The 26,929-nt window shown below is 39.7% G+C and overlaps 1 protein-coding gene across 6 annotated transcripts in view; it reads left to right on the top strand.

The window, feature by feature from the left end:
• Positions 1-26,929, top strand: part of LOC131069404 (uridine 5'-monophosphate synthase) — a 98,729-nt gene that overhangs the window by 46,648 nt on the left and 25,152 nt on the right. For 5 of the 6 annotated variants that reach the window (XM_058004806.2, XM_058004804.2, XM_058004805.2 and 2 more), the window contains 3 exons: positions 12,703-12,785; positions 12,942-13,029; positions 13,128-13,385. In XM_058004806.2, coding sequence (XP_057860789.2) covers positions 12,703-12,785; positions 12,942-13,029; positions 13,128-13,385 — 429 coding nt within the window. Of the gene's footprint in view, positions 1-12,702; positions 12,786-12,941; positions 13,030-13,113; positions 13,386-26,929 lie in introns of those variants that run through there. The other variant, XM_058004808.2, reaches the window with a different exon arrangement.

Consider the following 26,929-nt stretch of genomic DNA (forward strand, 5'->3'; position numbering starts at 1 on the left):
TCAACAAAGCATTGTTAGCAAATAAAAAATCCATATTATGTTGGTTACATTGAGATGGCGGCTTAGATCCCTTGTTTTTTTTCCAGCTCAGGCAAGATGAAATGCTTTCCATGCTTTGATCATCTTAGCAGCATAGGATTTTCCTTGCGTATTTTATCACTGGTTCTCTCTGTTGTTTGGTGAAGTCAACACAATTCCTGCCCTTGCTGGTGTCTCTACTTTGAAGTTTAAAGCCAAATTCTTTATGGAATCTATATGCATGCAGCGTAGCTATCCAGAATTAAACTTGTATATTTTACAAGTGCATTGGTCCTGGGCCAATTGTCATAGGCTCAAGGGAATCAGAAATTTAATATATTTGCAACAAATTTGTTTGAGTTTTTTGCTGAAATTCCTGTATTTTTTTCTACTAGATGGAAGGAAAACACAATTTCAATTTGCTGCTATTTGCGTAATAGCAATGTGAATTATGAGGAGCTACACTGTGTCACAACATATTAGGAAATATTGTTCTCAATTGTGTGCTATCATCCATGTTTGTTGCTTATTTTTTGTTTATAATGTTCTTTCTAAGCCACATTAAACAAGAACAAGAGTAACAACAGAATAAATTGATGGATGATTGGATTTCTAATTTTGATGTTTAAATTATGCATTTCTAAACTTCTCTACCCATAGTTTATTGAATTGTACAGAGTAGTTCATTGCTTATATTTTTTGGTTTATTGGTTCAGTTTAAATTTCTCTCTTAATGACATTGTATTGGAAGGACTGAAAGGCAAGCCATTTTTATGAAGGATTCATAGCTTTATTAAACAAGGTTAGTAGTGACTGGCACTGCCATGATGGAGGCTTTAGATCTTGAAAAAAGAATGACCTCTTTGTTAGGAATTGGTTCTTTTCTTTGATAAATTTTTTTTATAGCAATATATTGAAAGTAAAGAGACATTACAAAAACCTTGGTGCCCTTAAATACCAATGGATGCTGAGTGGCATACATGTAAAGTTACAAGATCTTCTTTAAAGGAACACAGTGTTCCACGGGGACGCGTCCCCCCCCTTTTGGGCGCGGCCCCCCGTCAGAAACGTCTCGGGGACGGTGTGACGGGGACGCGACGTCCCCCGCCGTCTCGCCATCACCACCCAAGCGCCACCGTCTCCGCGGGGAGACGTCTGGGCATCTCCCCGTCTCTTGAGAGACACCCAGACGTCTCTCGAGGGACGCGGAGACGCCCAGGCGTCTCCTGCGTTCCCACGTCAAAGCTAACCAAAAAAAGTAGTTTTTAAAAAACATGTGACTTTTGGGGGGGTTAAGGGGTAACTCTAATTGGAAGTGGGCCAATAGAAAAATAACACCCGACGCCTTTAGAAAATAATAAAAGTATTTTTGGCCTCGCGGGGTGCTGCCCCTCGAACGTGCAAGGGGCGCTGCCCCCAAACCCCCGTTAAAAAATATAGGGGGAAACCGCGCCGATAGAAGTAGGGAAAATTTAACCTCCGAGTCTTATTAGGCTCCAAATAACAACACAATTAGCATCGAAGAAATCTTGGTATTTAGATTTAGTATTTCAAATTTCCTATAGTCTCATTTGAAATGTAATTCTTATGCTGTAATACTATCATACATCTTTTCAAAACTAGTTTTTCAAGTACTATATGTATATGTATAACTATATCAGCACCACCACCCCGCCACGCCCTGCCGTCGTCCCCCTGTCGTCCTGTTGACGTGTCTGGAATCGCATTGTTACAAATTCCATACGACCAATGCAGAATAGAATAACCAGCTGAGTATCCTATCCTCTCTTGAGATAAGGAAGTCCCTAATGCTATTTTCTGTGTTTTGATCAAAGGGGATAACCTCAAGGTTTCGTTTGTCAGGTCTTGACTGCGGGATTACTCAGTAGTTTGATGTGTTTTGTTGGAAACACAAGGGGGACTTACGTTGGATGGGTAATTTATAGATAAGTTCCCTGGAATCTTTGTGCTCTTTCTTATCAAATGATTTCAGTTGAGTTGATACTGTTCTCAGTGGGACTGCGGATTCTCTTGATAAAAAAGGGAAAAAACGAGGGAAGGATAGGGAGAGAGAGATACATGAAATGTAAATTTTAACTAAGATAGCAGATTCGATTAAATAGATGAACACCTCCAAGAAACTAGATTAAACATCACCAGCTACCTAAGCACAATTTTTGCATAAACCCAGTGCAATCTTCAAAGGAAAACAGGATTTTCATGTTATCAACTACAACATCAGAACTTTTACATTCATAGTGAGTACTCAATAACCGAACTAAGCATAAAAGGTTCAGATTAACCATGCAAAGAGAAAGGCAATCAGCCGTTCCCCAATGGTGTGAACTACGTGGATTCTATCAGATGTTTGATTGAAAATGCTATGTAAAGGAAATAAACGTAACTGAAAGATTTCTAAATTAAGTGAAGAAGGAGACCATGCACTCACAAGGAAACTTGAAAACAGTCTTAATCTTTGCATTAAATCTTGTAAATTTTGCTAGAGCTTTTGCAACAATCCAAGAACTTCTTACAAAATGAGGGAAAACCAGTCCCTTAAATAGGCTTCAAAATAGGATGAATGGCCCAGATCTAATTTAAACAAGTGGCCCAGATTCATCCATAAAACATGGCTGCCCATACCCATAAATGGGATGCAAATATCAACAACCACCCCCAAAGGAGCAATAACTACCTAAAAAGGTAATTACAACAATTTCAGAAATAATCCAAAAAAGTGCATTAATAAAGTTTTACATTTTGTTGACTTAGAAGTCAAATGTCACCTTTTGGTGCAAAAGTGCACTTTTAAGATTTAGAGAGAAAAAAGCACTTTTTAAGAAACCACTTTTTCTTTTCCAGCTCTAGATTCTTCAGTGACGAACTCAACTTCATCGTGCAAATATTCTCCCCAGATATCCCGATCAGTTGCACGTCCTACCCGAACGTAGTCCTGAAATCTCATGCATAACTTGAATAATTCGGTTGTTGGCAGTATAGGTGGATTAAACATTTTGTAACTGATACCTTGTAGGAGGTCATCTAAATTCTTCAGTTCCTCTCTCCAGTATGACTTGTGATTTTCAAAATATGATATGTCTGCTTGAAGCTCAGAAGCGAAATCTAGATCCCCTATGGAGTATGTGATTTTGGGAATGAGTCGGTCCTCCCACTGCGGCTGTACTTCACCATCCTCCATACTGTCTTTCCAACCCGAAACCATGGACTTGAGGATCTTCTCACCAAAGTCTTTTACGTTTGATAAAGTGTCATCGCACTTATCATGCATTTTGTCGATACTATCCCTCATGTCGTCCTTCATGCTGAGAGTCCAATACCAGTCTTTGAAGGTATTGATACTATAAGGATTCAAAATAGCATTAGCAACAGGAATCCGAGAACAGGTCCAGAATAAAGCCCGAACAAGGGGCAAAGTCTTTGCCATCGCCTCATGAATATTATAGCATTCTTTCTTCAGTTTACACATTTTGATAACAATAGCTTCCCTGTGGAGGACCATTTTGCGCAGATCCCCGAAGATTCGCTCCCCTCTCTCTTTGATGCCTTGCATCCATCCCCTAACAGCCTTTGCAGTGTCCCGCACTCCTTCAAATTCTGTTGTGGTCCTTTGCGCCAATGCCATCGGGGGAATATGGGATTCAAAAACATTGTGTAATGGCCTCAGGAGCTGATTGATGTATCCCTCGGCCTGCTTAGCACGAGCCCGATACATGTTCTTTTCAGCTGTTATCTCTTCAAGCTGCCTGAGTATATTCTACACTGAATCTTTGAATTCTTCTTTTTCTTGCTCCTTAGTGGCTCGTCCAATGGGGACAGTTGTGATGCTATAATCTGCCAGTGTGATCTGGTCTGCTGGCTTGTCTACAGGCAGGGCGACAATGTGAAGAGTGCGGTTCCTTTGCTCGTCTTTGGTCACTCTAGAATATGCCTTAGGTTTTTCCTTCCCCTTAGCTTTCGTTTGGCCTATGCGCGAGAAAATGTCCTCTAGATCAATAGGGGGTTTGGTGGCGGCCTTGCGCTGGGCTCTGGCAATCAACGACTCTTGAGGAACTGTCTGGGCTGACGATAAGGTTAGGTCTGCATTCTGTTCCTTGAGGTTCTCAGCCGACTCGTCACCAATTTGCAGCTGTTCTGCTACTAGAGGGGTGGAAGAGGTGCCAAGCTCCTTACTTGCAGCTGAATTTTCTCCTACTTCACCGAACAATTGTCTGGGGCCTTCATGTGATGGTTGCTCTTCAGTCCTTTCGAGCTCGCGAGTCTCCTCTGTCCTTTGCTCTCCTTCAACAGTAGAGTCATCTTTGGCTGTATTGTGGAGCAGCAACTCATGGTGACTTTGTTGCGTGGGTTCATGCACTTCGATCCCTTGGATGGATGGAATCTCTCCTCCTTCAATTTGGTTGCCTGGTTCGGTTGATTCAAGGGCTCTTAGCTCATCTTCCAGCATGTCGGGCGCGGGAGGATCATTAGCTTCAAATGCGTCAACGTCACTCTGGGAAGGCGGAGCAAGTATATAATCCAATTCTACTACATCGTCGGACGAACTGGGGTCCTTTGACGATGAAGTGACCTCTGGTCTCCTTATAGGAATCTTTTCCCTTCTCGTTCTCTTGGATGTCCGAGTCCCTCTGCAAGCCTTAGCCTTCTTTCTCTTCGCAGGTTTCTCAATTTCTTCTCTGGGTGCACTGGACGTTCCCTCATCTTCGGAAGACTGAGAATCGAGGCTGCCCATTAGGTGGTAAGTGAACTGGACTCCCTCATGGATTAGCCTCTCAATCTGTTGATGTAACCATTGGTCTGTATATCTTGCTGGGGCTGCCATGATTGCCTCAAAATCGGTGATCGGGTCCTGGGACCAATCAACGCCTGGCAAGAGATGCCTTACTGCTTCAAACTCTCGGACTTGGAGGCAATTTCTCGAATCTGTGAGCTGATCTGGGACCCGGCGGTATTCAAAGAGTCGCATTTGCTGCACACGCAGTCTAGAATATTCCCGCCTCCGGACCTCGTAGTGATCAGAGCAATTCTTCCTATAGTCTTCAACCGAATCCTTTGCTCTGTACCGCCTGCCATAGGCTCTCTTTGCCAGATTATCGTGATCGAAATATTTTCTCGGAAAATGGTCTCGTAGACCATAAGAGGCCAACTCTGCGAGGGATTCCTCTGCTAGGGTAGGGGTCTTTAGGTGGACTTCATGGCTGCCTATGATCATGGGGAATGTGAATCCAGCTTGCTTGCTTTCTTTGAGTAAGATGCCGGCCGGACGTGACTGCCTTGCAACCTCCATAAGAATTATTTTGTCGGTTGGGTACCGTGGAAGTTGGAGAGGGGCACCATCAAAGCTTGCTATTCGGATGTAGGAGAACCTTGGGAACTGAATGAACCAGGCTCCATACCTTTGTACTAGAATAGTAACTTGCTCTGAGAGCCTTATATGTAATCCTCCCTGCATTAGCTTGACCAGGCGCATTGTGAAGGCGTCATTGACACGCTCGTATTGGCCAACTGCATAAGCTGGGCTGTTCTTTTCCCTCTGAGCTATATCTTGGTAATGCAGCTGCGGGTAACAATCATAGACCTTTACCTGACCGGGTCCATTCCCGGTTTCACCTTTCATTATCAAACCTGGCAGCGGCTGGTTCTTGGCGAACATGTAGACCAAATAAGAGGTCATAGTGAAGTATTTCTTTGTTTCAAGCTCAATCAGCTGAGTGTGGATGTTGTCGCTTATGATCTGGGCCCAGTCAAACTTAGACTTCCCAGTGAAGACTTGCTCTGTGAAATAGAACATCCACTCCTCAAAGTAGCTGGATTTAGGAAGTCCCATAAATTGGCTGAGTAACGTGACCATATCCCCATGCTCATTATGAAAATCACTTCTGGGGGTCTTTTTCACAATTCTGGCGCTTGGAAGCCTTCTCTCCTTGTACCACTCTTCGTTGATCAGTGCTTTGCATCGGGCCGGATTCATATCATATGCCCCTTGTGCTTCATCTATGGTTGTGGCTGTGGGATTGTTTGGGAAGGGAATGTCGAATGCGTCGCCGATGGCCTCAGGAGTGAAGTTGGCGATGGTCATGTTCTCAAGGAGCACCAATTTGGAATTTGGCTGATAGTGTCGGGTGGCCTCTACCACTAACTCATAATTTTGCACTGCTGGAGGAAATCCCGCCGCTTGGGCGATGCCACTTTCCACCATTTGTCTAGGCTTGCCATATGCGTTAGGGGAGAAGACCCGATTCCTGAAATCCTGGATGTCAATATGGCCAAGGTTGGTATCACCGATATTGTCCCAGACGCTCTGCACTTTTGACTCCCTCAACCCTCCTCTTTGATACTGGTATTTCATCCTCTCAACTTTGCGTGGGATATCTGATTTGGGTGCTCGCGATGTCTCGGCTGCAGCGGGTGTCTTTGATGATTCTACCGCCGATTTAGGCATTTATCCTGCATAGCCGAACACGGATTACGAGGCGATACACAAAGAAGTAAGGCGGGTTAGATAGAGAATACTCCAACATTCAAGGATTAATTCAAAATTGAGATTGGGCATGGAGCGACATTTCTAGCTAGAAGCTTGATTGATTTTAAACCAAAGTATTCATGAAGCTTTTGATCGCGAATTTATACTTAAGCATTTTGGATTTATTCTCAACAGGGACAAAGCTCGAAAAGTTTTCCTAAGTTTGAAAATGCAATTTTTGGTTAATAGGAGCAAATTTTAAATTTTGACTGCTTTGCATGACGCTCTACAAGCGGAAAGAGATGCGAATTTTGAAAATTTAAGCATTTTAATCAGATTTCGCACATTTGTCCATTTGATTTATAAGCATTTTAGATGATTACAAGAGACAAAGCGTACTTACCTGATGAGAGTGGATGGCAGGAAATTGCCCAACTTTGCTGCGTGAAGACGAATGGACAATTCTGCAAATTTTTTGAATTCCAACGGTTACCTCCTTGATCCAAATTTTCGCAGTTATTGTTTGAAAGGAATTTATCATTTTAAAGGGTTTTTACCTTGGGCAATTGGCAATCTGAACTTGAATGATTTGGAATAGTCTATGCAGCGTTTTACCTTGAATATGAATTGCGCGAAATTGGTTCTCTTTCTCTTTCAAAATCAGACGTGATCCTCCTTACGTAAACTTCGGCAGTATGGAGGGGTTTGAAATTCGAATTCCTTGTATTGCTTCTTCGCGTTCTTCCCTTAGCTTGCGGTTTTGGCCTTATGGCGAATTTTGGAGCATTGAGAAGTTCTACAAACTTTAAACTGCGTTTTCTAACCCTAAGGGTGAACTTCGGACCATATAGATGCCTCTTTCAAGTTATACAAACCTCGGAGCTATGGCGTCCTTCGCGATTTTCGCGTCCTTGGCAAATTTCGGAGCATTCATCGCGTTTTGCGATTTTGAAGATTTTCGGAGCATTAAGCGTTTTTGGCGAACTCTATCATTTTCGGACCTAAACCACCTTTTTGCAAATTTCGGAGTGTTCGAATGAATTTTAACGCCTTTTGTGATTGGAGATATTTCGGAGCATTAAACATGTTTGTAAATTCGGAGTTTTAGCGTTTTCTTTGCAAATTAGAAAAGTTTTCGGACCCTAGCGCATGCTCTGCAACTTAAGAAGACTTCGGACCCTAAGGCGCTTCCTACAACTTCCACGAATTTCGGACCATTAAACATGCTTTGCAAATTCATTTAAAAACTTTGGACCTTAGCCACCTTTTCGCAAACTCAAGGTAAATTTCAGAGTTTTTGAACTTTTGGCGAACTGGAGGCATTTTTGGACCTAAACCCACCTTTTGCAAATTTGCACAACTTTGAATTTCGGCCCCAGGGTCCGAAATTGGGGACTTAGGTGAATTTCGGACCATGAGGGTCCTTTTGCAATTCGCCCCAGGGTCCGAAATTGGGCGTTTTAAGGCAATTTTGGGAACTTAAACAAAATTTCGGACTATAAGGGTCTTTTTGCAAGATTTAGAAAGCATTTTCGGACCATTTGGGAAACTCTGAATTTTGAAATTTTCGCCCCTGGGTTTGAAATTTGGCTCCCTGGGCGTTTTTTGGCAATCTTTCAACCTTGTGAAGTTTTAACATTTTGGCCTCTCGATCCGAAATTCGGCCCATAAGGCAATTTTGGAAACTTAAGTAAAATTTCGGACTTTAGAACAGTTTTCGCTAGATTCTACAAATTTTGGATTTTGCCGAGTTCGGAATTCCAAGGCATTTGGGCAAGTTTCGCAACCTCGGTATTTTGGCCAGGAAATTCGCTCCTTCACCAGCAGGCGAAAATCATCCTTTACTCAAATCCCACAAACATTGCGGAGACAAACCTTATGCAATCTACCTCGTAGCTCTTGCGCGAAAAACGACAACTTTGGGTCCTCGTGCGACCTTTAGACACACTGCTCTTGCTTGGCGGGCTTCGCCAATTTCTATCACCTTATGCCTATCCAAGGCGATTTTCAAAATTTCAAACAAACTCTTTAGCGTTCGCGCCCGAGGGCTAGACTAGCCTGATGGATTCATCGGCTCTTTTTCTTGACATCATCACTTTACGGACCAGTCGCGGACTTGCTCGAAAGGACGCGAGACACTCTGTGCGAAACTCAACAGGGCGAGGACGAAAGGCTCAAAAACATGAAGGGGGACCCTGTCGGCGACAGGGAACGTGTGCAACGCACAACACGTCCTCAAACTTAGGCCCTTGGTCTCCCTGTCCCGGAAACGCGTCCCCGCGTCCCCTCGTCCCCAACGCCCGTGGAACACTGAAGGAACATGAGTGCAAAGCCATGAGCATTGAATGAAGGACACGTCCCCAAACTTAGGCCCTTGGTCTCCCTATCCCGGAAACGTGTCCCCGCGTCCCCTCGTCCCCAATGCCCGTGGAACACTGAAGGAACATGAGTGCAAAGCCATGAGCATTGAATGAAGGACTGAATAAGGCTGATTACTATGAGTGGCATAGAAAGAATGCATAAAACTAAAATTGACGCCTTTTCAAACTCAAGGAAGGAATAATATTTGCTACCAGAAAAAAATTTCTTCAAAGATTATAGAAAGATTCTAAAATTAATGGTTGCTACTGAATTTGAGCATTCATTATTAGGTTTTACTGAATATAATTTCACAAAAGACATAAATGTGAGCTTTCACTAATATTATGCATTGCAAGTTTGGATTTAAAACCCTCTTTAGCAGTACATGTGCATTTTCATAAATGTGTAAATAGGTTTGCAAATAGTTATGATTTTATAGCTACATTATGTTGTTTGCATACGGTCGTTAAAGACTTAAGTGATCTTTCAATGAATTATTTTTAACTTTAAAGTAATTAATACCCAGAATGCTTTTTTTGATAAAAACTCCACTGACTGCATGCATTGAGGATGATACTGTACAAAAGGAAAATGTCACAGTAGCCGGATACGCCTCTGCCCCTCTCTGGCTTCGTGTATCCCTGTATCCGATACAGATACATATAAGATATGGTGGGGATACACGTCAGAAACCATACCCACACGTGTCCAAAAAGTCTTGATTTTCCAACTGTGCCAGATACTCTGATTTGATTTTTTTAAATTTATCGTGAATCTTTCTAAAGTTAAGTACTTCAATTTTTGCTATTTTTTAATTTTTTTTTTGTATAAACAAAGCCTACACCAAATGAGAAAGACAAATGAAATGTTTTTCAATTTCAGCGACCCATTTTTTTGGGTTATCCTCTAATGCAACTCTACTATTTCTGCATATTGTAAATTGTTAAATCAACTTATAATTATTTATGTAGCAATTAGGTGTCTATTTGCTTTTAAAATAATGAAAATCTCCTCTAATAACTTGGAAAATTGTTTTAAAATGTGTTTTCTTTTAATGAATGTCATATTCAGCTGTATCCATATTGGGGGTCTTTAAAAATGGCCCCGTCTTTAAAAATGGCCGTATTCGTATCTGATATCATATTTGTATCTGTATCCGTATTCGTGTCCATGCCCATGCAACTTTGGAAAATGGTTATACTACTCGTCTAAAATTTAAGGTAGTAAAAGAGAATGAAAAACACATTTTAACATGAGAGGCACAAGCTTACAACATATATTTCAACCAGTACATTGTCATTCCTTTTGCCATTCTTCTGTTTAGTTTTTGCAACAATTCACATGTCTCTGCATTATCTTATGTAAATATTTCCAATACAGTGAGTTAATTATTATCTGTTATCTATTTTCAGATATTTATTATGCTTCTGGAATGATGAGACATGCTGGAAACATCCCTTGTCCTAGTTGTCTGGGAGTCATTTCTTGCAGCTATTGATTCCTTTAACATAAATCCCGACGATGTCTGATTGATGTTCCATATAGATTGAGTTATTTGGGAGTGCCTTGTTGAAGGTGGCATTCTTGTTTTTCTCACTAAATTCTGTTTTTGATTCTCTCTTTAATGAACTAATCCTAATCCTCCCCAAGGCCTTCTAAGTAAACAACAAAATTCTCTACTCAGATATACAGGCTAGATTGGATATTTGTTTTGGAGCATCTTAAAGCAGGCTTTGAGCTTAGATTTTCAGCTTTGCTATTGGGTGCTTTATTTCTCTATATCAAGTTTTCATAATTTATAGACCCAAAATCCTACCCTTAATGAGTCAATCATGCAGCATTGCTGGTGACTACTCTAAATCTTAAGGGAGGGAAAGTGATTTGGTAGAATTAGGAGGTTGGATTGTAGGAGCAAAATTCAGAAAGGAACTCTATTACCAAACAAATATCCCTTATATATGCCACCAAATGCATTCATCATTCTCTGCAGAAACAATGGTAGATTGCATTTCCCAACCTGTAAGATTTTGGTGCAAAGATGAAAGGTAATTACCCAAAGGAACATCTGCGTGTGGCTGGCGACAGAGTTAATGCATTTACAAAATTAACTTGCCAACAATTTTAAACTGTTTGGTTTGCAAATGGATTCAAAATAAGCGTCATCTAGTCAAAACATTACATTACAGATCCATGATAATGTAGGGAGTGGGACAGGCATTGAGAGTCTTTTAAAGAGTCCATAACATATTGCAACAGACATACTTGTATCCCTTTTTGTCTTCTATTTGAAGTTCAAGTCAGTTTAGTATTCGAGTTCCAGTTGCTTTGAAGTGAAAGCGTAAGTCCCTTTGTAAAAACAGCAAAATCACATCATTTCACTGAGTCTATCCATTGCAACGTCAAGACTTGTCATTAGAAAACCTTGGGGTTAGCTTATTTGATCACATTGTTTAGCATTTGAGGTTTCCTTGTTCAAGAGAAGATAGAATACTTGGTATTTTATTGTGAAAACAGCAAAATCACATCATTTCACTGAGTCTATCCATTGCAATGTCAAGACCTGTCATTAGGAAACCTTGGGGTTACCTTATTTGATCACATTGTTTAGCATTTGAGGTTTCCTTGTTCAAGAGAAAATAGAATACTTGGTATTTTATTCTGTTTTGGAGAGTGTCACAAAACACACATCAACAAGTACGCTAGTGGAATACTTGCATAGTCATACTAACAATTTTTTTTACTTATGTCCACCAGTGCTGCCCCCACCATTGCTACTTTGTTGCTGTTCCCCTTGCCATCCCCAAATTTAGGCCCTTGGTCTCCCTGTCCCGGTGTCTCTGCATCCCTCTGTCAAGAAACTTTGTGGAATTTACACATCTGTGTCATGTAAGAATTCAACTTTCCAGTTTTAGATTCTTTGTTTTTTAACAAAAAATGTCAGGGCCCTCCCATGCCATTTAAGAGTGCTAGATAGCACTCCATTGCATAAATTATATGCAATATTGGCTCATTGTAAGTACACTAAGCATATTCTTTGGAAGCATCTGTATATATGAGTGTAGTAGTACATGTATGTGACTTTTTGAATGTTGTATATTTATTATTTACTCTAAAATGTTGATGTATTTCATAACTCTTTCTGCATAATTGAATACATGCTATCCAAAAGTATTGTAATGTTGTCTATGGAATTCTTGAGAAACACCAGTATGGTATATCAGCATGTTTATTTTGACAAGGACACAGTCGTATAACATGGTTCTTAAAGATCCCTAAGAGAGAATCTTGGGATGATTTTATCCTGAAGCTTCATATCTTCTTCAACTCTCCTTATTTTTGTTCTCTTATGATTTTAGGTGCATCGTCCTCTGAAAATTTTAATCAAATTTGCTCTTGTAGGTTGCTGATATTATCAACACAAGTTTAGCATGATTGTATACATGGTTAATAGGATTCAGTTCTATGATGAAGGATGCAGGAGTTGATGTCTGTATAGCCATCTTGTGATATGTTTTAAACTCTTTTGTTGCAATGCACTGTGGGTAGAGGCTTGATTCTGAGTGAGAGAAAAAAAAAGCCATAATTGTTTTGATTTTAAACTCTTTTTGATAATGATAGAATTGTGTTCTGATTTTCCTTCAAAATTGTTCAGAAAGTACCTCTTATCTTACTATCACACATATATACACTTGTATATTAATTTTCTATGCAATGACCCTAATAAATTAACATATAAATGTTACTAAGTGTTATGTTTGAAGATCATTTGGAAAGAAAATTAATATCTAAATGTTTCTATGTATTTTTGGGCATGTCTGACTTAAATTTATGTGAAAATGAAGATTGCAGACAAGCACGATTTTTTAATTTTTGAAGATAGGAAGTTTGCTGACATAGGAAATACAGTTACCATGCAATATGAAGGGTAGGTATTATTTCTAAACACATTGAAATCTATAGCATAAATTACTTCCGTTCGGGGAGATAATACATGTGTTTTAGTTTTCTTTCTTAATACTTTATTGTCATGGAGGCTTCTTTCACTATTAGAAAGCAATACAATAATTTAGTAACTGTGCAGAGGAATTTTCAAGATTTTGGAGTGGGCGGATATTGTTAATGCACACATTATTCCAGGTCCTGCAATAGTTGATGGTTTGAAATTGAAGGTAAGGTGCTTGATTTATATTTGTGATTCAACAGCATTATGTTATTTTCTCCCTAAAGAATTGGTATCATAGAAGTAACAAAAGTTGCTGTTATTAAGGGATTGCCACATGGAAGGGGTCTACTGTTACTTGCAGAAATGAGCTCTGCTGGGACTCTTGCAAAGGGTGAATATACAAATGCAGCTGTGAAGATTGCTTCTGACCATAAGGATTTTGTAATTGGGTTTATATCTATTAATCCAGCATCTTGGTCAGCAGTAGGATCTGGAGATCCTTCGTTGATTCATATGACTCCAGGAGTACAGCTCAGCACTGGAGGAGATTTGCTAGGCCAGCAATACAACACCCCCGATTCTGTAAGGCTTTTGTTTGACTTAATTTTTATTCGCAAGAATTATGAAGCTTGTTTTCATTTTATATGCCTGATGTTATACTGCCATAGATTGATATATTTTGTGTTTTACATTTTTTTTTCAATTTTTGTTATTGGGATTTGTGAAGCTTCTATATGTTACAAAAATTGTTTCAAATTTGAATGCAATGTTGTTTGGAAGAATTAATTTGATGTAAAAATGATTGACACAATATGATAGATGAATTATTTCATGTTACTTTTAGCTAGTGTTCCACGGCCGTTGGGGACGGGGGGATGCGGGGATGGGTTTCGGGGATGGAGGGACAAAGGACCAAAGTTTGGGGACGTTGGGGGGACAGCGACAGGGGGTGGTGGGGTGTTGGTGCTGATATAGTTATACATATACTTATAGTACTTGAAAAACTAGTTTTGATAATTAGTAAATTTATAAAATATCAAAATTTGAAATACTAAATCTAAATACAAAGCTTTATTGAATGCTAATTGCTAAATAAAATTTAAATTTGTCAAATTGGAGATTTCTATCATATTGAAAATATGAATATTTGATGTCATATGAGATATTACAAAGTCTATAAAGATGATTACATGATTCATCATTACAATGAGTAGCAAATACAGATACTAATAGCCAAAATGTCAAAACTCAAAATATAGTGAAGGGAGGCCTCTAATCATTTGCAAGGGCAAACTCCCCACGGTCAATATTCCTCAAGCTCACACCAACCAACCCTGCATCTGAGGTGGAAGGATCATCTTCATCAATCTGTGAAGGCTTCATTGTGCTGCTGGACTCTCCTTGTACACAAGTGTCTTGCGGTCCATGAGACGCAAAGCACTATTTACAACCACAAGCTTCTCTACTTTCTTAGAGGTAAGTCTTTTCCTCTTAAGAGAGTGAATGAAGCTATATGTAGACCAATTCCTCTCAGCAGCTGAAGAAATGGAAACTTGGGATAGCAGATGGATAGCTAGAGTGGTGGTCAAATATTTTGAGCCATGACAATTTCACCACAAAAGTGGGTCCTCCTGTGCCATAGTTTCTCTATCCATCTTTGTCGCATTTGAATAGCCTCTAAGAGTGGCAAATCCTCCCCACTCAGTGCAAAGTATGCCGACATCTCTAGAATCATACATCTTCTCTATGCACCTAAAGAACCCCGCCTTCACCTCATCATCCTGAATCAGTGTCACTCTACCTGGTCTAGCCTTGTACTGCTTAGGATTCAAGGCAAAGGCAGCCATATGCAAAGGAGTGTTCAACTTGTCCCATCTGTTCTGAATGATTGGCCGGATGTGCTCGTTGTAGAATGCTAGAGAGGGGTCCTTCACTTGCACAACAACCCTCATTTGGTCAAGCATAGAGTCGATGCACTCGTACACCTCTCCAAGGTTAGGTGCATCCCAATCCCCATATCTGATGACCTGAAATACTGGAGAAATGATGGAGACAATGTATTTCGCATTAGTCCAAAACACATCACTCTTCACTATCTCCTTCACCCTACTCCCCTGCTCTGTCTTGGCCTCGACCCACCTATTCCACTCATTAGTCATAACCATGAATTGCAATGCCTCTTACAACTCAATCATTCTCTCCAAGAGAATGAAATAGGATGCATATTTGGTCTCAACTGGTTTTAAGAACTCCTTCGTCGCGAAGGTCTTGAAGAGTGCATGTGAAGTGTGGTGGTTGTAGATAAGCATCTGCACATCTCTCGCATCGCTGACCACTCCTCTAATCTAATCAATCTTCCCCATGTCCTTGAGTGCATTGTTCATTAGATGCACACAACATGAGGTCCACCAAATATGCCTATAGGCTGCCTCAATGAGTTTCCCTGCTGCTCTACACACAAGGGCTGCATTTGTCACTACTTGGACCACATTTTGTGGCCCAACCTCCTCAATAGCCTCCTTGAGGACCTGAAACTGAAAATTAGCATCTTTGTGATGCCCTTTACAATCAACCGCTCTAAGGAAGGATGGGCCCTTTGCACATGTGACCATGATGTTGATGAGTGGATGATGGCTAATGTTCGTCCACCCATCCATAAATATGTTCCACCCAGATGCCACCCAACATGACTTCATCTTCTCCATAAAAATATTGATCTTGGAATAGCTCTAATTTAAGATCGAGGTCCTCAATTTCGTCTCACCTGGTGGCACATATGATGGTCCTCCCTTCGCCACCATAGACATCATCTCCCTATAATAAGGAGACCATGCAACATGAAATGGGATGCCATTGGCAAAGAAGAACCTGCCAATGGACTTATCTATTTCATCCTTCAGTTGCACATTAAACAAATCAGCTATGGGGTTACTTTGCATCTTGCATTTCCTTGCCCCTCGTGATTGGGGTATGATTCTAGAAGTGGAAGTGGATTAAGGTCTAAACATCATTACTCTTGTCTACGATGAATGAGGAGAAGTATGTTGCACTTGCTGGCTTTGCTGAATGGCTGCCCTAGTAGACAAAGTAGTAGGGATTGAAACATCTCTATCATCTGGAATGCCCCAAAGCTTGTTCATCTCAATTCTGTACTCTATATTTTTAGTTTTTGCCAAAAAATTACAATGATCCACACCTTTTCCTTTCCAAAAATGTGAGTGTGCATTCACTCTAGTGATGCTACCAAACCATTCAACCCCACAAATGTTGCACTTCCACTTCCTTGTTCCAGGAGATTTAGGATCATAAGCACCCCTAGCATACTGTGCCAACAACTTTGAAGGGCAACCTGCACTAGCTGGTGCACTCGCCATGGAACTAGATTGGGCTCCAGGATTAGCCCCATGGTCACCCTCCTCATTCTGAGGTTCAAATTCTGAATCATTTTCACTATGAGAATGGATTTTCATCTCATCCTCACTCATGTCGTGGGAGCTCATTGTGATAGTGACACTACATTTCACAAAATAAAAATAAAAATAAAAATAAATTCAGCCTAGTTTAACAAATTGAAATACAAATTCGAGAAATCAATTTTGAAAACGAAATTTACAATTTATAATTTTATATTATTTAAAATAAAAATTTGATATTGAATCTTGAGGGCAAAATGATGAATGATTCATTCATCATTTTGCTTTCAAGATTCAACATCAAATCTGATTTTGAGATGAATAAAAAAAAACATGTTAAACAAACAAAGAATTGAAAATCAGAAAATAAAACAAACAAAAAACAAGAAAAACCCTACCTTGTGGTTGAAAAATCTCTCCATAATGTTGTAGAATCCTCTTCCTCATCTTCTTCTTGCTCCTTCTCACTCCTCTCACACTTGAAGGATGCTTTTATCTTAAACTTCTTTTGATAAGAAAACTTTTTATTTTCTAATTCATTAGAAGATATACTATTACCAAATTGCAAAACCTGTAACAATAACTACTCAAAATTCTTTTTACATTATACACCTTACAGATGCTGTGATTCATGGAAGCTGTAAAAACATGGGCATCCCATAATACTTTTTAACAGGGTGAAATAAAATAGCATAACATTTTTTAGTACCCACCAAAAATTGTTATCTGGGCATTTAGCTTGCATACAAAATAAAAAGGATTTCCAACATTGTGCATACACATTCACTGAACACAGACACAAAATTAGACAGATATCTGTACTAGACACTACTTTTCTAAGGATTGTTACATCGAATGATATCTCAAAAAGGGAAAAAAGTAAAACAAACTGTTGCATATAATATCCTAGATAGTTTAATTCAAATGTGAGTCAATCCCAATTAATCTTTGTTCTATGATATGTGTGCGGCTGGTGGGATAGTGAACTGCTGGGGATGTAAGGTGGAAAGATTGTTATGTGTGAAGCTGGAGAAAGGCTGTGAGTGGATCAGCTTAAGCTCCTCAAATGCACCTAGTGACGTAGACAAGACTGGAGCTTTTACAGGCTTCACAACTTGAATAAACTTTGTGTGGTTATGCTTGAAATGCTAGAACTCTGACTGATATTAGGTTCAGTTTTCACAGCACTCTTTCAGTGTAGATTCCATATATTACTAGAAATGTCATGGTGTTGATAAATTTCTTACAAAGCTTCAAAGATGATAACTTGGGTGGCATTTATGGTAGATTTCTTCATTTCCGTCATTTCAAGTTCCACCAATGGAGTTAGCCATGGGAATTTGTGTAGCTGATGGAAAGAGGCATCACCTTAAACTGGGCTTTGAGCATCTTGCAGAATTATGATGTTACTCCAATGAATGCACTCTTAACCATGAACTTTGTTATCATCTTCGAAACATGTGGTCAAACTGTAAAGTTCAAACTCATTTTACCTGATGCAACATAACTTTTGCATTGTTAGTCCTTTCAGCTCACTTGTTTAGCAGTATTCACCGAAAATGATAGATGAGAATTTGAATTAGTGACAGCTGAGCAGTTGTTCCTTATAACTGCCAACTTGTTTCCTGAGCTTCCACATTTGTATATAAATTTATAATAGCTATTCATCAAGTAACTGCCTAACTTATTCAGTCTTGGTTGATACATATGAGCTCCTGGATCGGTCTGCATTACTCTCTTTCATATATCCCTATGGTTATTGTTTGTACTTTGTATCGAACTCTTCATAAATCACTTTTTCTCATAAATTTATAACACATTAGAATTTGTTTTAGTATACTGTTCCTCAAGTCACCCTCGGAGCCTAGATCAGTTGTATTGGACTGATTTCATCTCAATCCTTCTTTGCATTTGTATGCCCATTTGTATGAGGTCTAAACTATAAATTTGGTCATGAAACTTGTGACTCTTCATCACATCTTCCTAGTTGTTTCCATTGACCCTAGTTGATGGCAGACAAATGAATGCTGGAGACACTGAAATTAGTAATTGATTGCTGGCTCAACTCTTCATAAGTTACAATTGTAGTAGAAAGAATCATTCTTGGGAATAACTTGGCAAACAAAAGATAAATATTTTTTCTATTAAATTGGGAAAAGAGTTGGTCAGGGTTAGGGTTAAATTTGGTTAGGGTTGGGAGAAATCAGAAATAAGTTACCTCAGAGATTGGAAAAACGTCTAACCCAAAATTTGTTTGCCCAAAAAAATATAGGAAATTGCCAAAAAATCGTGCTTTTCCCAATTTAATTGTGATCTATGATTTTTTTCCAGACTTCATCTCAAATTTTCAGTCAAAAAACATTAACCTCCTTTTTTAATCACACTTGTTCTGCTCTGAAAAGGTCCTAATCTGTGATTTGTTTGCGATGTCTGCAACTATTGTTGCAATGTCCCGAACCATCATCCTCATCAACTAGAAAGCTGTTTAGAGACCAAACACAATAAATGGTACAAGTATATCTAGATATTTCTATATTTGAAGGTAAGATAGGTTATGACACTTCAAATAATTGGTGTAATTTAGTAGAGTTCTATTATGTCATGAGTAGACTCTCTAATTAAAAAATTGCTTTTTCTCTTTCAAGAATTTCTTGTGTAAAAATGGTGAGATGGATATTGTATTGTCCACGAGGATGACTTGTCTCATATATGAATACATTATTTTTTTCTCAATCCCTTGAAAGAAATCTATTACACTTATTGGAACTGTGATGATAAATACGTGAACTTTTCTCCATTGCGGCAAAGTCTTGACCAATCTATCCAAGACTGTACAAATAGTTTGTGTACCTTGATTTCTAATTTGAATTTCCAAGAAACTAAGCAGTATCCAATCTTGAAGTATAGATTAGGGCTAAACTGGACATGAAATTTGACATGATTTTTGTTCATATCTCAATTTTAGTAGGATCCCTATAGATATGCAATCAAATTTGATGCAAAAGCTAAACATAAGTCTAGAGGGATGACTCTAAATCCTCATTCAAGTCTCTAGACAAAGCCTTAAATTTGGAGTAAACCCAAATTCAAAGTAAAAGGAAAAGAACCACTACATCACTTCTTAAAGAACACACCACTTGAAGAGCAAAAGAAGCAATTCAAGATGGGCTACTGATATAGCATTAAAATTTCCAATTGTCAAGGATCCTGCACATGGAAAGCCCTACATGCAAACTAAAGCATTGAGTTGTACCATAGCAGTGCTTGAAAAGCCAGCCTAATTAGGGAAATTTAGATTTCAAAGCAGTAGAATTTATTTTCCACTCTCACCTGTGGGTCAGTAAACAACTTATACATTTCATTATTGACAATAGGAACTAAAAGAACTTGATTTCACCTAAAGTGGTTCGAAAATTGAACTTGCCATTGATGACGTAAACTCAATTATACAGCACTGGATGGTTCAGTTTGGACATTAGAGAAATGTGTTGCTTGATGTATAAAATCAAGCCTTTCCAAGATGAAGTGTTCTCTAATGTTGTGGCCATGAGACGTTTTTCATTTTTTACTTGATCAATCACAGCTTTTCTAATATCATACAATCCAAATCAAATCCTAGAAATGTTATCAACTTATCATAGATATTGGAAAAAAGATTGTCCCTAATCTTCAATTCTTATTGTCAATCAGTGCAAGAATTTGGTTAGCATAAGAAATTTGTGCTTCTGATTCTGCAATTAGAATATAAGAAAGACATCTTTGTGATAAGCCAATACTGCTAATCCTTAACAAAAAGAGAGTGGTGGAACAAAATATTGGAGAAACACAGGGATATTCTTAGTCCCCAACAAGAATACATAAGTATTATTTGTTAAAGGATATATTTGATTTGATTCCAAGATTATCTCCTAATATGTCCCTCTAGTACAATTCATTGCTAGAAAGAAGAGATGGAGTGGCGAATTCGACATCTTGCAAAGAAAGGAAATGTTATGCCCATTACTTCTTGTAGCAGCCTCATTGTGTTTCCACCATGTAAGGGTGGTACATGGAGGTGTGCATCAACTACAAATCCTTGAATAAGATCACTTCAAAGACCTGCTGACTACTTCCAAGCGTAGAAGACCTGTTGCACTAGTGTTTGGTGCCAGATGCTTCACTAAAATACATCTCAAATTAAAATATCATTAGATTCTTGTTGAACTTTTTGATGTTTGGAAAACAACATTTAAAGCAAGTGAAAGTTTGTTCAAATGGTTGGTTATGCCCATTGGCTTGATCAGTGCTTCCATGTCATTCATGTCAATAATGAATAGCAATTTTCTCCCTTTACATCTTCATTTATAATTGTTTATCTTGATTACTACTCATCCATAAGAAAACATGGGAAGAACACTTGACTTACATCAAGAGTGTGCTCAACACTTTGTGGTAGTTAGCTGAAAGGCTTTTCCTTGTGGGCTTTCAAGCTCAAAAAATGCTGCAAAAATTGTCTTATGCCAAACAATATTATTGAGTCATTGGAATTGTCTCACTTTATGGAAAAAGTCATTTGTAATGCCCCCTACCTGATTAACATATTAATCTATTTTAATATACTAAAATTGATTGAGAGACTAATCATGAAGCCAGTCATTGATATTCTTCAACTTATTAGTTATTAACAAGTGCTTATTTATTTTCCTCATTAGATGATTAATTTCATTATTCATAGTTCTTAATATAGTTATTAGACCCTGCTACTACTTCAGTTTTAAGGGAGAAGGGTCTATGTATGTTACCAAAATGCTTAGAGACCAAATACAATAGGCTTCCTCAAAGTTTACAGATCCAAGCCCTTACCTATCTTGGGTCTATAGCCTCAAGGCTTATGGGTCGCTGATCCCCACCCTATCTTGGGACTTAAAGCCTATTGCTTGGATTTAGACTGCCCCTCTTTGGAACATCTCATTCCCATCTTCTTAAATACTGACACAACATACACGTGAATACACGTATTGTTAGATTTCTTCTTATTGACTAGAATGATTCATTGATTCATCTTTACCCTGTAGGATGGCAGGATCAAAGCGCTGATACCATTTGTAATGTCCCCTACCTGATTAACATAATTAATCTATTTCAATGTACTAAAATTGATTGAGAGACTAATTGTAATGTCCCCATTTTTGGACAGGAATTAATTAATTAATTTAATTAGTTAAGTTGTCCAAATTATTATTATTATTTTTCATGGATAGCTTAATTAATTATTTTAATTAATAATATTAAGTTAATTATTTATAAAGTTATCAAATAAATTTAAAAAATTAAAAAGATCTGAAAAAAGTATAAAGGGAGATCTAGTTGAAGCTTTAAGGCAGCTTGGGGGTTGGATTTGATATTGATTGGGTTTTGTAGAGCTAGGAGGTTTCTGCAGAATAGTGTCTTTGGGAACGAAAACTCCCATAGATAGCATAACTGAGGGAGTGAAAGATCTCTCGAGGGGTTGCATTAAGGAGGTGATACTTCAGTCATCTCGATTGTGCTTCATTGGTGGCCAAAGGCCAATTTGACAGGTTTGGACTTGAGAAAGACTTTGAAGACCTTGGGAGGTCATAGAACCTCATTGTTAAGGAGTTGATTACACTAAGTGTAATTCAGAAGGGTTTTTGGGGTGAATTCAGGTGGCACATCAGTCTGAAGTCAAATCGTACCAGACCCCCATTGCCACGATTTTGTCCATAACCTTTGGTTTATGCATCGAACTATCCATATGATGGCAGCACCATGATTGGAGACATAAGGCGATTCCATCAGGAGCAGATTGGAGGAGAATTAAAAAGGTTTCAGATAATATAGCAGGTCTGAGATAATTTCAGCCAGACCCTTCAAGTGCCACGATTTTGCTGATATTACCCTACTGAAGGATCGAATCTAACATTTGGTGATAGGGCTAAGTTTGGCGAAGGACAGCGATTCTATTTAGGGGTCGAGAGGAGAAATTAGAGCCGGTAATTACTTGTTACCAGCATGCAGATCTACAGCAGACAGAACAGTCAGTTACCTGCGGTTTAGCTCATTCCACCTTGTTCTAGCATCAAAATTCACCATTTGTTGTAGCGCTGCCTTTGGGAGAGAACAACAAAGATTTTCAGGGATTGAAAGAAGACTTATCAGTTGGTGATCAATCATTGTCAGACCTTACACTTGCAGCAGGGGTGATTTTGAAGATCATTTGTTTGGGCATTAGTGGAGGCTCCTATCAACACAAAATTGTTCCTTCATCAACATCAAACCTAGGCGATATCCTCCAGGTGCTTTATCACTTAGTATCCATTGTATTTCGGTTGGTATTCATGAAATTATGACTGTCATAAGTCTTCAGAGAGTTCTGAAAATTAGCTGTTAATAGTTAATGTGTTCTGATGCAAGTATGGTCAATGTAATGAACCTATGATTTCTAAAATAAAGGGATGGCTAGATTGATTTCATATACATATGTTTATATGGGTTGCATGCCAACTATTTGTTAAAATTACAGTCTGCTGTAATTATATGTTCTTGCATATCTAATCAAATTATTGCATCAACCACACAACACTCAATTGCATTATCACCTTAGATGGTTGTCCTATTGGGTAGTAAATTGTTTGCAAGTACTCTTTGGTGACAAACTGAAATTAATGGTGTCAAAACTAGTCTGAAGGATTGTATCAGACAAAACAGCATAACACGCAAGTCATTCAGCTGTCAAGAAACCGCATAACACGTAGGTTATACAGACGAAGACTTGGAACAGCAGGCTGCCAGCTAAGTGTTTGACGATACCCCTTGCATTTTTAGTCCTATAACAGCAGGGGATATTACACTAATCGTGAAGCCAGTCATTGATATTCTTCAACTTATGAGTTGTTAACAAGTGCTTATTTATTTTCCTCATTAGATGATTAATTTCATTATTCATAGCTCTTAATATAGTTATCACTTATCGGACCTTGCTACTACTTCAGTTTTAAGGGAAAAGGGTCTATGTATGTTATCAAAATGCTTAGAGACCAAATACAATAGGTTCCCTTAAAGTTTATAGATCCAAGCCCTTACCTATCTTGGGTCTATACCCTCAAGGCTTATGGGTCGTTGATCTATGCAAAAGTGTACCTCTTAACTTCCTACTAATATAAACTATATGGGATGCAGTCAAGGATAGGGGGCCAAATGAATGACAACTTTGTCCTTGCAACAAACACCCAAATAGACATACCCAAAAGATTTTAACTTCTCAAATTTAATCTCGATCGCACATAGATATTGCAAGAACTCTAATTAGATGCATGCAACTTCTTAGTTTCAGTCCTTTATACAAGGTTCAACTTGGCAAAGGGTATAGCTGGTAAGGCAAAAGGGACTATTAAACTAGTCGGGGACAGGTTGTACGATGGATAGGCCGTACGGTGTAAGTGTCGTATGGTAGAGTGAGGGGGGGTCATACGGTGTAAGGGCCGTATGGTGATGTCAAGCAGGCCGTACGGTGGAGCCAAAGAAGGCCGTATGGTGGTGAGGAAGGTGTACGGTGGGGCCAAGGGAGGCCGTACAGTGGTGAGGAAGGTGTACGTTGGGGCCAAGGAAGGCCGTACGATGGTGAAGAAGGTGTATGGTGGGGCCAAAGAAGGCCGTATGGTGGTGAGAAAGGTAGGCCGTACGGTGGTGAGAAGAGGAGGGGTGGTAGTACGGTGTGAGGCCGTAGGGTGAAGGTGCAGAGGTACGGTGAGCTTTAGCGGTTGTATGGCGGTCTTCCGGAGTAATGGATTCTAAATATTAGGAGTTCCCCTTATGCATGTAAACCAGATTAACAGATACGCAACTGGAGAAAGTAAACAATGATAAAATTCAAGATTTGCCAAATCCAGAACGAGTACAAAGACAGAATAGGGTGAGAGGTGAACCTCACCAAAACTGCAAATACCAAATAGGGAGGGTCTTTCACCTCCGAAATGGCGGATACTAGAACTCCAACAAGAATTCGCACAGGAGAGAACAAAATATCAAAATTCCCATACCTACAACAATGACTAACACGACCATATATATGGGCTCTGGGAAACTTCCCGAAAGGTTACAAACGGGCCGACGCGACCAACCAAAACTTGCCTAAACTAATTAAATAAAAGGGCCCGAAAGATTTGTTTATTAAATTTGGGGCCTTACAATAAAGTAATTAGATTTATTATTTAATTATATCGGGGACATCACAGTCCTCTCGGGCCAAAAATTGCTTGCCCTCAAGCAATTGCAGACTTGGATGCCCCAAAATTTGCTCGCCTTTCCAGGTGGCATCCTCGAAGGGTAGATTCTTCCAGCGTACAAGGAACTCCTTGATTGTGTGTTTAAATTTGGGGCCTTACAATAAAGTAATTAGATTTATTATTTAATTATATCGGGGACATCACAGTCCTCCCGGGCCAAAAATTGCTTGCCCTCAAGCAATTGCAGACTTGGATGCCCCAGAATTTGCTCGCCTTCCCAGGTGCTTGCTCGCCTTCCCAGGTGGCATCCTCGATGGGTAGATTCTTCTAGTGTACAAGGAACTCCTTGACTGTGTGTGTTCGCAACCTCATTTCTTTGACATCGATGATCTCCGCCGGCTCTAGAATTAGTTTCCCTTCTTCATTGATGGGTGGCAGATCCTTGGACACTGTGACGTGCTGCCCGACGGCCTTCTTCAGACATGACACGTGGAAAACATTGTGAATCCGACTCCCCTCAGGAAGCTCCAACTCGTAGGCCACTTCACCCACTCTCCGGACCACCCTGTAGGGTCCATAGAAATGCGGCTTTAGCTTCTCCTTACCACTTGTCTTCAAGGAGGATTGTCTGTGTGGCTGAAGTCGGAGGTAAACCAGATCAACAACCTCAAAATTCCGCTCAATCCGGTGTCGGTCAGCATACATCTTTTGCTGGTTCTGAGCCCTCTGTAAGTTGTCTTTGAGAGATGTCAGGAGATCTAAACTCTCTTGAAGCCAATCTTTGGCCATCGGTGCACGACTGTCTCCCAATGCCAGGTCAACAAATGGAGAAGGTTCATAACCATACAGTGCTGTGAAAGGTGGCATGCCTATCGACATGTGATAAGTGGTGTTGTAACAATGTTCACCCAAATGTAACCAGCGAACCCAAGCCTTCTGTTGAGCTGAGACATAGTTCCTGAGATAACCCTCCAGCCATTTGTTCACAATCTCGGTCTGTCTGTCTGTGTGCGGATGGTAGCTCGTGCTGGGCGACAACTCGGTTCCTGCCAACCAAAATAACTCCATCCAGAAGATACTCAGAAAATGACTATCCCTGTCAATGACTATGTTTCGTGGTAAACCATGTAGGCGGAACACCTCATGAAAGAACAACTTGACTACTTGAACTGCTTGATATCCTGTGGGGATGGCACAAAAATGTGCATATTTGGTCAATTGGTCAACTATGACAAAAATGCAATCCTTTCCTTGCACTTTGGGGAGTCCAGCAATGAAATCCATTGAGATGCTATCTTATTTCTGGTCGGGAATTGGCAGAGGTTGCAACAATCTGGCCGGTAGGTTATGCTCATATTTGTTCTGCTGACAGGTGGAGCATTCCCGCACATACTGCAGGACGTCGTTCTTAAGCCCCTTCCAAGAAAACCTTTCACGGATCTGTCTGTAGGTTTTCAAGTATCTCGGGTGTCCAGCCAAGGGAGAATCGTGCAATTCCTTCAGAATCTTTTCCTTCATCTTGGATTCGGGTACCAGATAAATTCTGTCCTTGTAATAAATGATGTTGTTAACCACCTTGTATCGGTCATCCTGCACTTGACCATCCATCAGTTCGTAGGCAAAAGTGTTCTTGGAGTATTCAACCAACTGGTATTCCTTCCAGTCCGCCAAAATATGAGATAAAGAACATATGGCAGGCCTTCTTGACAAGGCATCAACGACCACGTTATTCTTCCCCTTTACATACTCAATGTTGAAATCAAACGCCTGGACTTTGCTCACCCATTTTTGTTGTCGTTCATTTAGATCACTCTGCTCCAAGAAGTATCGCAAGCTGTTGTGGTTTGTCCACACAACAAACTTTGCCCCGACAAGGTACTTCCGAAACTTCGTCATTGCATGTAGGATGGCGAGCATCTCCTTGTCGTAGATGGAATACAACCACTCAACTCTTGAGAGCTTCCGACTCTCGAACGCAATGGGGTGACGGTCTTGCATCAATACCGCTCCAATGCCTTCCCTTGAGGCATCACACTCTAGGATGAAAGGGCGAGTGAAGTCTGGTAGTGCCAGAATCGGACACGTACTCATAACTTCTTTTAATTTGTCGAAGGTCTATTGCGCTTGCGCATTCCAACGGAAGGATCCTTTCTTTGTCAAATTTGTTAGTGGTGCACCTAGCTGTGAAAATCCTTTTACAAACCTTCTATAGTAACTGCACAAACCAAAAACTCCACGCAGCTCCGAGAGAGTCTTGGGTGGAGGCCAATGTAAAATGGCCTGAATCTTCTCTTGGTGAACTTGTACCCCCTGGGCGTTGATGACGTGACCCAAGTACAGGACCTCGGTCATTCCAAATTCACATTTGGACCTTTTGGCGTACAATGATTGTGATTCCATAACCCCCAATAGTTCATCCAAATGCCCCATGTGTTTCTCCCAGGTCTTGCTGTAGATGAGTATGTGATCGAAGAATACCAGTAGGAAC

The sequence above is a fragment of the Cryptomeria japonica genome, chromosome 10 (genome assembly GCF_030272615.1).
Source record: "Cryptomeria japonica chromosome 10, Sugi_1.0, whole genome shotgun sequence".
Taxonomy (NCBI): domain Eukaryota; kingdom Viridiplantae; phylum Streptophyta; class Pinopsida; order Cupressales; family Cupressaceae; genus Cryptomeria; species Cryptomeria japonica.